The sequence below is a fragment of the Tachypleus tridentatus genome, chromosome 10 (genome assembly GCF_004210375.1).
Source record: "Tachypleus tridentatus isolate NWPU-2018 chromosome 10, ASM421037v1, whole genome shotgun sequence".
Classification (NCBI taxonomy): Eukaryota; Metazoa; Arthropoda; class Merostomata; order Xiphosura; family Limulidae; genus Tachypleus; species Tachypleus tridentatus.
In genome coordinates, this window is record NC_134834.1 from 159,997,908 (window position 1) to 160,010,693 (window position 12,786).

General features: G+C 33.8%; 1 protein-coding gene across 1 annotated transcript in view; it reads right to left on the reverse strand.

The window, feature by feature from the left end:
- LOC143230770 (uncharacterized) overlaps positions 1-12,786 on the reverse strand; it is a 228,158-nt gene that overhangs the window by 16,352 nt on the left and 199,020 nt on the right. Inside the window, exons 12-16 of the mRNA XM_076464895.1 lie at positions 8,604-8,695; positions 6,706-6,782; positions 5,832-6,022; positions 3,491-3,613; positions 822-862 (exon numbers count right to left, since the gene is read on the reverse strand). Coding sequence (XP_076321010.1) covers positions 822-862; positions 3,491-3,613; positions 5,832-6,022; positions 6,706-6,782; positions 8,604-8,695 — 524 coding nt within the window. The remainder of the gene's footprint in view (positions 1-821; positions 863-3,490; positions 3,614-5,831; positions 6,023-6,705; positions 6,783-8,603; positions 8,696-12,786) is intronic.

Sequence of the window (12,786 nt, forward strand, 5' to 3'; positions counted from 1 at the left end):
CTTTTGTTTTCTTAGAAATAAACGTTGGACATTAGTTTTCACTAATTCAAAAGCATTATATATTTGTTGATAATATTTGTATCACACACCATGCTTCTGACCATAAAAACACTGACATTTGTTTTACTTCCTGACATTTTTAAGATTTTAAAATATTTTTAACAAATATTTCAAAGGGTTAACAAACAACATAAAATAGCATTAAGAGAATTCAAGGACCTTGAACATTCTATTATTAAAAATCTAAGTGACAATAGAATAGCAACTTAACAAAAGAATAATCATGCTTGCTTATTATAGAAATGTTAAAATAATTTAAATGACAACAGAACAAGTTTATAATAATGATTGTGTTCCTTTACTATAGATATGTAAGAATAATTCAAAATGGCGACAGTGTGTTTTTGTTTTTTTGTAACTAAGCACAAAGTTACACAATGGACTATCAGTGCTCTGTTCACCACAAATATGGAAACCTGGTCTCTAGCATTGTAAGTTCACAGACAAACTTCCAACGGCAACAGGCGAACAAGTTAATAAAAAGTGACTGTGTTTATTTTTTGTATTTATTTATCAGTGTAATGCCACTCCATGTTTTAGAGTTGTAAAGTCTTAAGTTTATCATTGACCCTTGTGTCCTCTTGAAATGTTAAAGTAATCAAAATAAAATCAGAAGAATAACTCAGTTGAAACTTAGTGGGAGAGCATTAGGTTCATTGTGATAATGATAATAGGAATGTGTTGATTGAATATTAATAGTATTAAGAACAAAGAGAAGGTTAGCTAGCAATGGTTATTAATAGTGAAGGTTATATTCTTACCTTGAGGTTCTCCAATCTCTTCTTCTTCATCACTGGAATCACTAGAAATGAATAAGTTACTAAGAGAGTAAATATGATTTGCATTTAACAGACAGTACACGAACAAAAGACATGAGGACATAATTCTTCAGTGTATGTAACAGAATAGTTTGAATGAAATTGTTTATAAGAATTATTTGACTTTTAATAAAAATATGTAAACCAACACTATGTACACAGTGATTTATTATGACATTGTGCACAACGAGTATTAGTATCGTATTAAGTCTCGAGTTAAAACTTTTCAAATCTCATTATAGCCTTGCTGTTTACTACTAAAAATACAATAAACAGAACAGCAAGTAATGGACCGCCATCCCTTCATCCAGGAAACGAGATACGATCGCCAACAGTGGATAATGTGCTGGTAACTCATAACTTTGGTTTAAAAGACAAGGAGGTTTAGACTTCTGCAGTACGTAATAAAGGTGTTTAAATAATTTATCTTGTCATGTTAATCAGCTGACTGTTTAATTTTGCTTTTCGATTTTAAGAAAACTTAATTCTGTAAGCTACTTACATTAAAATGGACGACACTTCCTTTTGAATGATGGTAAAGTTAATTACAATAAATAAATAAATAAAATTGTTATTTGCAGCTTTAAAAGTGTCGAAAATCACATTTCACGTACTTAATCTAGGTCACATCATAACAATGATTGTTCATGAAGTCTGTTGACATAAACAGCACCTAAACCATTATTATATGTGTTCTAGCTGGCCTGTTGAGCCTTGGTATTGATGAAAGGCCTTGTCAGCAGTGGAAATAGCAGATGCGATGCATTGACTTATTATAACACTTTCTTTTTTGCTTTCACTCACAAGTTCTTATAAGTTATAACGTTATTCTTGATGTGAAACTGTAAAAACAGTAATTCTGACGAAATTGAATGCTTTCTTAGTAGAACTGTGGAAAACAGTTAGCATTCTCTTAGAACAATTTGAGTATGATGCAAATGAAAAATGCTTTCCACACCGGTAACTGTGTAGTAGACTTAACCTTCAGCTAATTTAATCTTTCTGTTTCCAAATTATCAAGAGATGTTTGATAGTGACTAATATGATTTACATAATTATACAAATATGTATATATGGTATGTGGAAGAATATAAACCAGTGATTAAATGTTTAATTAATGAAATGCACTACGCTAAAATGTACCTACATGGGTAGAAAGAAGATAGACCTAATGCAGAAATTGTGGGTACGCAATATGCTTATGTTAAGCCTAACTGTTTCTAGTATTTTATCATATAACGGTACGCAGAGCTAGAAAGCGACTTTCTAACCATTAGTCTCCTGCGATAATTGTACAACCAACATTTTTTTTACTATAAACTAAACATTTATTAAGTTTTAATACATAACTAAATAATTTTTCAACACATAATTAAATCCGTACCGAACTTAATAAAGGAAAAGTAATGTAAAAACCGTAGTTACTAAGTGGTTATAATGATTGAAGAAATTAATGTGTGCATATATATGATTCGGTTTAATTTTGTAGAGAAGAAGAAATAAATAAATACATGAAAAGATATAGTTGAAAAAATACAAATACAATCACAAAACCATCCACCACCAGGGCACAAATTAGAGGATGGATAATTATGTAATTTGCTTTGGTACTTTGAGGTACTGGAAATACACCATCTGTCTAGTTGAATCTAAATTTCGCCAGCCTCACGAAAGGGAGCAAATGTTAGTATTCAAACCCACAACGTCCCATATCTTTACCACCTTTCGCTGTTTGCAGCCAAAACGGGGAAGGTTATTACTCACAAAAATATATAAAAAAAGAAGATAACAATTAAAATACTTTAAATCATTGGGAAAGACATCAAAACTGACCTTAAATGTGGCATGCCAGCTTCCAATAAATACCAATATGTTAAATTATTACTATAGTAAGCCAAACCTTTTACATATTAGTATAGTTCCCATCCTTTATTATACAAACAGGAAACCATTCATGATCATTTGTCCTTCATTATTTTTATACAGATATTTTACTATTGAATAAAAGTTGCCTTTGCTTCAATTACAACACAATTTACATAAGAAGTGCTTTGGATAGGCAACTTAAGCAGGCAATATTTTCTTTGCTTGAAATGGGTAACTTAAACAGTCGATATTTTCTTTAATAGGTAGCTTAAGCAGTTTGAATTAAAGATTTCACCATTAATTTTACTTACCTGTCAAGTTGGAAGTTTCCATTATTAGATTACAACACAATTTACATAAGAAGTGCTTTGGATAGGCAACTTAAGCAGGCAATATTTTCTTTAATAGGTAGCTTAAGCAGTTTGAATTAAAGATTTCACCATTAATTTTACTTACCTGTCAAGTTGGAAGTTTCCATTATTAGATTACAACACAATTTACATAAGAAGTGCTTTGGATAGGCAACTTAAGCAGGCAATATTTTCTTTAATAGGTAGCTTAAGCAGTTTGAATTAAAGATTTCACCATTAATTTTACTTACCTGTCAAGTTGGAAGTTTCCATTATTAGATTACAACACAATTTACATAAGAAGTGCTTTGGATAGGCAACTTAAACAGTCGATATTTTCTTTAATAGGTAGCTTAAGCAGTTTGAATTAAAGATTTCACCATTAATTTTACTTACCTGTCAAGTTGGAAGTTTCCATTATTAGCGCGCTGATCGTTTTCCTTGTCGACTTCTTCCATGTCAAAATTAGCGACTGTGTTGTTCTCTGTGAAAACCGATTTCCGTCTATTAGTGTTATACCTGGAAAACAAATTATCATAACTTTGTCAGAGTGATTCTGTATATCACAAAAAAGGCTTCTGGAGAGGTTAGTGGTTTAATTCATATAATCTGTTACACATTTTCACTTTCTTAAGTCAATTATGAATATTTATTATAAGCTCTTAGAAAGAAGACCATTTTTTAAACGAACACTATTGAGTTCATACTTTCAATAATGTATAGATATTACCCAAATTGTAGCGATTATATAGCTTTAAAATAAGCCTATGACACGTTCATACATGGCAAATAAGGTTGAAGAAATTTGTATTTTGAATATAAGCAATTTTACATCTGTAAACGTAATGAGATTTCACTGTCACTCTGATAACGCATCTAAGGCCCTAGGTAAGGAGCGTTATTATCTTGTTCATTATTTTCTTTTCTGGCGGTAAATAAACGCGAGTGATTGACACGCAGATTTATTGTTTAGCCCACTAACGACTGGGCCACGCTCGGCCTCATATATAAAGAAAAATTCAAATATTTTTTAGAATGTTATCTATCACTATTTGAGCTTGACTTATCTGTAACTAAACATCGCGGTGTAATAGTTACACAACTTGATACAATAAGAAATATCATGATTATTTTTAATGTAAAAGATTAATTAGAACACTCCCTGGTTCACAAAAGATTAGAAAATGACAACGCACTTGAGTAAAGTGACAGATGTTCTCTGTTTTTAAGTTAGTTCGACCTTTAATCCCCAAGTAACAGACTTGTTTATATACAGTTTAATACCGGCGGGACTCACATACTGCATCTTACTGAATAAGTTTATGTTTGCTTTCAGTGACGCCACTCAGTGTAACGAATTCACAAAAGAAATCCTAAACTTTTTATACAAAATATATATGAAATCCCAGTGGTGGTTAATGAGATTAAATTCAATGATGACTGTACTTCTGTATAATGTCGTAAGTCCTTCTATTACAAGGGGAACTGTAACCAGTAATATCATGGAGTATAAATAAATAAATATTTTAGAGATTTACAACGTTTAAGTCCGGGGTTCGATTCCTCTCAGTGGACCCAGCAGATAACCAAATGTGTCTTTGCTCCAAAATCAAACAGGACAAAAAGAAAGACGGCCTATAAAGCTAAAATACAGAGTTAAATGAAAGCAATTGGCATATTTAATCCATGTTATAGTTTTGCGTTTGAAACAAGCAACCAAAACAAAACATGAAGACCTCACCAGTGATTTCAATCTTAAGATAACCTTAGTATATACAACACAGATAATATTTGTGTCACCGCATCTACTGATTAGAAAATATTACGAGTGAATATAATTCGTTAAAAAAGAACCCTACTCTGGTGCTTAATAGTGATGAAGCTGAGGAAGAAATATATCTATATATATATAATGAAAATTCTCTACAATTTTTTTCTTGCTTTAGAAAAGATGTGTCTTGTCTTTTAATCTGTGTGAAAGTTGTTTTCAGATAGTTAAAACTGATGAAGAACTTTGATTTCTACTCTGTTATTGAAACATTGAGCTCAATGGGACACAATTATTTATTAAAAAGTTGTTAGAGAAAACTGATAAACATGAATGAGATAAAATATTACAAATAAAAATTAATGGCAGAATAATACATTGTCTTACATAATACAAGCTCATATGTTATCAAACCAATAAATATGCAATTCTACAGACTTAAAACAGTGTACTGGAGGAAACATATAGACTCACAATGAAAAGTAAATTATACATGTTTGTATAATCACATGTTCACATAATTTGCGTTTATTGGAACAAAATCATAATACGCAATTCGGAGATAAAGTTTTTATACAATTAATTTTACTCAAACTTATATAAATAATTAATTACGTTTATCTTAATATTTTGTTCATGCGAAATGTATTGAGCTAACACAGTAAAGTAAAATAAGTTTACAGTAACTCTTTGCGTTTCTCAAAACACCTTAGTCGATACAACATATGGAATTTCATAGAATTTTCGATCCTTCTTTAGTGGGCGCTAGCAAATAAGGAAATAGTGTAAGCCTATTTCATTAAGAAAACTCTGTAAGAATGGATGTCACTAGCTCAGTGCTTTGGAGTTTAAAAAAAAAAAAAAAAACATATGGAGAGTGTTTATCAAAATATTTGGCTTAGAAGCACCTCAATTTTCAATTACCCACTTAGCGGATGCAATATAAATAAACAATTGGCCTGTACTCACACAGAGTTGGCTGCTGGTATTGAGGCTATACACAATATTCTGGCATTACATACACCATTACACGACGTCACTGTAGGTTCTGGTTGGAGACAAAGTATGCAAACCTGTCCCACGTAACCGTCACTGTTGCATACCCAAACATCTTTTAACCCAAACTGGTTGAGGCCTAAAGTTGCTGCTGAACATGTGAACTAAGGAGTGAAAACACAAGATGTGATGTAAAGTTTTGGTTTTAAGTACGATAGTATATTTTTCAATTATTCGTTTATTTTATAATGGTTAAACCTACTTTTAACACAGTATACTAAAAATATCCTCTTCCAATAAAAAATATAACTGTTATACAGAGCCGTAACCTCAGCAACTTTAAATGGGGAAGGGGGAACAGTATTCACTTATACAGTGAGGCTTAGCAGGACAAAGTATCTTTAATAGTATCAGTATCTTAAAACACACACACATAATTCTTCTAACTCTTAACTACTTATATTTCATAAGTTACATCTCTTTAGAATTTTTAGGCCTTTTATTTTATTTTTGCACAACAAATTTCAGGGATGGCAGCAGTCCATTGCCCCCTCCCCACTTCTGGGGCTACAGCATAAAATCCAGAAATTTCGATTATCGCTTCAGTAACTTATATCGTTTAGACACATGAGACAACAGTGAGGTTTCATCCTTCAGTGGTCCAGCACTGGTCTTCCGGATTGGCAAGAGATAACGAAACTGTTATTTTAAAAGAAATATGTAATCCAGTTCTAGTCTTCCGAATTGGCAAGTGATAAAGAAATTGTTATTTTAAAACAAGCCTGTAGTCCTGCTCTAGTCTTCTGGATTGGCAAATGATAAAAAAAATTGTTATTTTAAAACAAACCTGTAGTCCTGCTCTAGTTTTTCGGATCGGCAAGGGATAAAGAAACTCTGGAGGCGGTCTTCTGTCTGTAGACAAAGCTGCAGAAGAAAAGTTTGTTTGTTTTGAATTTTCGCACAAAGCTACTCGAGGGCTATCTGCGCTAGCCGTCCCTAATTTTGCAGTGTAAGACTAGAGGGAAGGCAGCTAGTCATCACCACCCACCGCCAACTCTTGGCCTACTCTTTTACCAACGAAACGTGGAATTGACCGTCACATTATAATGCCCCCACGGCTGGGAGGGCGAGCATGTTTAGCGCGACTCGGATGCGAACCCGCGACCCTCAGATTACGAGTGCATGCCTTAATGCGCTCGGCCATGCCGGGCCCAGAAGGAAAATACTCAGAATAATTCTAACACTAACAATAACAAAGTGACAAAATATACTAACAGAAATCTGGGATCAGCTGAAGAATGGTCACCCAAGACTTTTACAGGTGTTGATTTTTCAGGTGAAACGGGCTGTGGTGACGATTCTTTGGATGATTATAATAAATATTGTGTATTTTACCCTAACGTCGATATTATTTTTGTATCCTATGTTAATTACGTGTAATCAATCACTGTATATATTAATCTTGTATTTTCTGTAAACCTATGATAATAGAGATGTATGAAACACAAGTTTTGATATTTTTCTATTTTTGTTGTCGTAATTATGTAACTTATATCATTTGTGTGTGGAGTTGACAATTTTTCAAGTGATCCGACATTTTTTTTAATAAAATTAATCTAATTATGAATGGCTTGTTTTGTTTTTAAAGCACAAGATATCTTTAAAAGATTTATTATAGCTTGAACTTCAATTAATTAATAAGTAACCTTGTATTTTCTCTGAACAAAAATGCACCTATTTAAACTTTTAACAGGCTCGGTATGGCCAAGCGCGTTAAGGCGTGCTCTTCGTAATCTGACGCGGGTTCGCGTCCGTGTGGCGCCAAACATTCTCGCCCTCCCAGCCGTGGGGGCGTTATAATGTGACGGTCAATCCCACTATTCGTTGGTCCAAGAGTTGGCGGTGGGTGGTGATGACTAGTTGCCTTCCCTCTAGTCTTATACTACTAAATTAGGGACGGCTCGGTGCAGTGGACCAATAACCTACTCACTTAACTACCTGTTCAAGAAACCGCAGTGATTGCGGCCCTATGTTCCTTGACGGAATCGAGTGGCTTGATAATGATGATGAAACTTTTAACACTGCTGTTAGCGCCACAAGTAATACTTATTAAATGTTAGCTCAACGTAACGGTTACGTCTATTAAATGTACGATTTAAGTAAAATTTAATATTGGAAAGTGAAACTCCACATCTGAGTGATGAACTGTATAAACATTTTAAAACAGAAGGTAAAAACTTGATTCTGGTAAACGGATATTTTAGGGTGACAGCACTTATAAAAACAACACTTCCAAACAATAGGCTGATAAAATCCTAGAATATTAATATATATTCATACTGTAACGTTGTACGTTTTAACCTCCTCAGCCGTTTAAGTTATGCAAAAATATGGTTATAGCACGGCTTGGATATTTTTTATTGGTTCTGAAGATAAAACACGAGGGTTAAGTAAAAGTGTAAACTCATGATGTAGAGATGACAGTGAATTGGATAAAAAAATCAGTGAAAATATATATCAAAAGTTAGGGTCTTACAAGGTACATATAGAAAGAAAATCGTATTTAAAAATACGTGTGCTAACCAACCTAAGGTTAGAATGTTTGGAATTCTAAGTAACTACACGTTATTCAGTTTTATGCTTCTTCGAAAAGAAAAAAACGACGCAATACAAAGTTTATTTTTTTAAATATCTGTTCATGTTTGGAGAAGATTAACAAAATGAGGTAACCCTAAAATATCTGACCTAGTTTTTGCTTGGCTTCGTTAAAAGCCGTCTCCCAAGATGATTTCTTCTCTGGATTTGGAAATACAATACATATCGTATCCACTCCTTCTCTGTATAAAAACACAGGAAAAAAACAAACAATATAAGAAATTAATACACGATATATATGTACATATAAGTGTATGCTTGAAAAACGTAAAAATATTTGTTTACTCTTTCTAAATCAATTAGCTATATCAATATTATGTTCTAATTCATTACCGAGGAAAAAATAGTCATCTCTTTACTGATTGAAAATGTACTTAGCTTCTGACTGACACCCTGATAGGAACGAAAACTCTTTAAAAGTTCAGAACCTAGGCTTATATGGAAATAAAAACGTTAAACTTTTCCGATAATAGAAGAAAAATAAAAATTCTAGAGCTTTTAGTGCCAAGATGCAATATATATATATATATATGCATAGATAGTTCAATAATTATACATACAATTAATTCCGTGATAAGTTTCATTATACTGATATTCCATCGTTAACTGATTTCGGTTCCAAAAAATGAATTTGTCATTCTAGTAAATGCTATTTTGCTTACTAGATTGCGGAGCAAAATATATTAAATTCTAATGTGAGGCTTAGCATCGTATTCTGTTCCGTATTTTTAATAAACCACGTTTAATCGAGCTATAACAAAAAAACAACTTTCAGTGAAAGAAAACAAAATTTACATTACAGCTAAAGAAGACCTGATGTCATTTTTCATAGTTATCATATCGGGGACGAAACCGTTATTAAAAAGTACAAGAACGTAATAATCATTATTAATTTCAATACTTACGAACTTACAGAATGCATGAACAATCACTTACGTTACGCATGTGTCTCGAACGTAAGATGATACGTACGTCAGGGTTTTATCTGGATCATGGAGTGACACCTACATTACGTGTATCAACATCACAAAATGACACATCAGATGTTCGTCTGCATCACGAAGTGACGTATACATCAAACGTCCGTCTGCATTGTGAAGAGACACGCAAGCCAGATGTTCACATTATGGAGTGATATATTAACTGTTTGTGTAATGAAGCTAAACTTTTCTTTCTACCTCAGTTTGAAACTTTGAGTCTATTTCGTTCACTATGAACGATACGCTAACTTTAGCTGAACGTTATAATTCTGAACTAATGACCAGAGGGAACGTAACAAGTTAGCAGAACCCGCTACCATTAGAGATTTGTCCAGTTATGAATCAAATAATTTTTTAAATGTCATTTTTATGCAACACCCACAGCTGTAAATATGATTGCACAAACCTAGAGTCTTCCAACATATGTACGTGTGTGTGTGTATAAAGGTGAGGGAGAGGGTTTGTTTTGTTTTGAATTTCGCGCAAAGCTAAACGAGGGTTATTTGCACTAACCGTCCTTAATTTAGCAGTGTAAGACTAGAGGGAAGGCAACTAGTCATCACCACCCACCGCCAACTCTTGGGTTACTCTTTTTCCAACGAATAGTGAGATTGGCCGTAACTTTATAACGTCCCCACGGCTGAAAGGGCGAGCATGTTTGATGTGACGGGGATTCGAACCCGCGACCCTCGGATTACGAGTCGAGTGCCTTAATCACCTGATTATGCCGGGCCGAGGGGAGGGAGTAATACTGTAAGTGAATCAAGTTTGCCAAAAGAGGAGACTGTGGATGTTCAGAGGCATGATCCGCGAATATATTTTCAATTATAATGGCAATTTGGGCCTAATTTGATACAGTAGAGCTAAGATGTGATGGGAATCAGAAGGAAAACAGCAACAGATAAATAAGATTAACATGAAGGTGTGTTTACTAGTTGTAAACCACAAAGCTACATAATGAGCTATCTGTGCCCTGCACACTGGTAGCACCGAAATCCAAGTTTTAGTGGTAGATTATAATCCCTCAGCCGTACCTATACAGGAGATATGATAAAATTAAGCAGTTTAAGAATTATCCTACGTGACCTATTTTAGACCTGAATCTCTTCGATTCCTTTCTCCAGTTGCCAATTAATGTTGGAATTTTTATCATGAGCTAAAAACTCATTTCAATATCAATTCACTTGGAAAGGGGGGGATTAGCTTCTGTATTGATTGGAAACAGGGGGGCTGGAACTCTGTTCCGATGCTTACATTTGTAATTACTCTTTTCCTTCCATTACAAATACAGCCACTTGCAACAGACAGAGGATGGTACTCAATATAACACATACAGACACATTAAAGATGAGCACACAGTAGATTTTCACTTGGAATGCGCGTGCGCAAACGATTTTGTTTGTTTATTATTAAGTACAAAGCTATATAATAGGCCATTGGTGTTGTGCCTACTGTGAGTATCGAAATCCAATTTTTAAATTTATAAGAATTCAGACTCGCTGTTGAGACACAGAGGTAAGGGCAGGGAATGAGCCGGCGCACTTGATAACTGACAATCACCGATACTCAAAAATTCACTCTGTAAAAGTGAGGTACGACAAACACCTCCCCCACCTCTTGAAGCGTGAGAAGAGAATGGCTTTACAGCAGGTCAGTCCTTATGTTGACGAGAAAAAATTTGTAAAAGTAACAAGAGAATGGTGTAACAGTTGGATCATGGTGGTGACTAGTCCTCATTTAATTTAAGTACAATACTGATTATTTTTTTCTTTTTTGAACTCCTGATTTTATGAAATGCAATAACAGTGTGTGTTTTTCTTATTGAAAAGCCACATCGGGCTATCTGCTGAGCCCACCGAGGGGAATCGAACTCCTGATTTTAGCGTTGCAAATTCGTAGACATACCGCTATACCATATCGAAACATTAAGAAGATCAGTCCAAACATATTTATATCGTCGTTAGAAAGAACTCTTACTACTTTTGTGCCATCCTGTACAACCTTCAATTTACTTATATCGTCGTTACAAAGAACTCTTACTACTTTTGTGCCATCCTGTACAACCTTCAATTTACTTATATCGTCGTTAAAAGAACTCTTACTACTTTTGTGCCATCCTGTAAACCTTCAATTTACCAAATTTTTCATACAACATTCATTTCTAGTGAGATTCACTTGCTATATTAAACTGGGCATTAAAATGAAGTGCGATAACAAATTAAACGAACAATCTTTCCTTTTCTGTATGAAATACACCAGAGACCCCAGCAGTAACGTTTAAAAATAACTAATATTATTGGTAGTTTTGCTTATTGTGTGTGTGCGCGAGCGCGTGACTCGAATTTTACTGAGAACCCTGTAACAAAAAAAACAACAACAAAAAACTATGAATCCTGGTGTGTATATAGTTTTTAAAATATGGTTTAAAACGTATTTGGGTCATATTAATCCTAACGGTAACATAATGGTTTAAATAATTGGTAGTATGGTCTTATTCGAGGCAAGGTAATTCACAATTCTTATATAAAGTGTAAAGTCTTCCGGTAGGTCAACGTTAAGTTTATGGGTTTGCTGCACTACAATCTAAGTTTCGATTCCTCCAAGTGTGCAGGTAGTCTTTTATTTAGGTTTGCACTAAAGCTCACAACATAGTTTCGTTCATAAAGGTATTCATTTAAAAATATAATAGTTAAGCAATTTTAGTACAAAATGTTTATCACAATAATTTTTATACAATTTATTTAAACAATTTTATTATGAAAATTATTAACTAATTACCACAAATCATATTGTGCTTTCCTTTGAAAACTTCACATGCCACAATGTTTTATTTTCATATGTAGTGTTACTACTTTCTTAGTGGTACGTCTGCGTACTCACACTGCTAAAATCCGGGTTTTGATACCAGTAGTGGGCGGACCGCAGATAGCCCATTGTGTAACTCTGTTCTTAATTTCAAACAATCAATCAGTCAACCTTTCTACAGGTTAATTTACTGTAACTTTGTTTTTAGCTCACTAGGTTTCGCGTCTTGTGTTAACATCGTTTTTAACTGACAACAACCAAACATATCCAAGATGAGCTATCATTACATACATTCTGAAATTCTTTCTGGTTATGCAATTGTATGTATGTGTGTGAGTTTTCTTATAGCAAAGCCACAACGGGCTATCTGCTGAGCCCATCGAGGGGAATCGAACCCCTGATTTTGAGTTGTAAATCCGTAGACATACTGCTGTACTAGCGGGGGGCTACGCAATTGTAAGCTCACAGTTTAACACAAGAATCTTCTT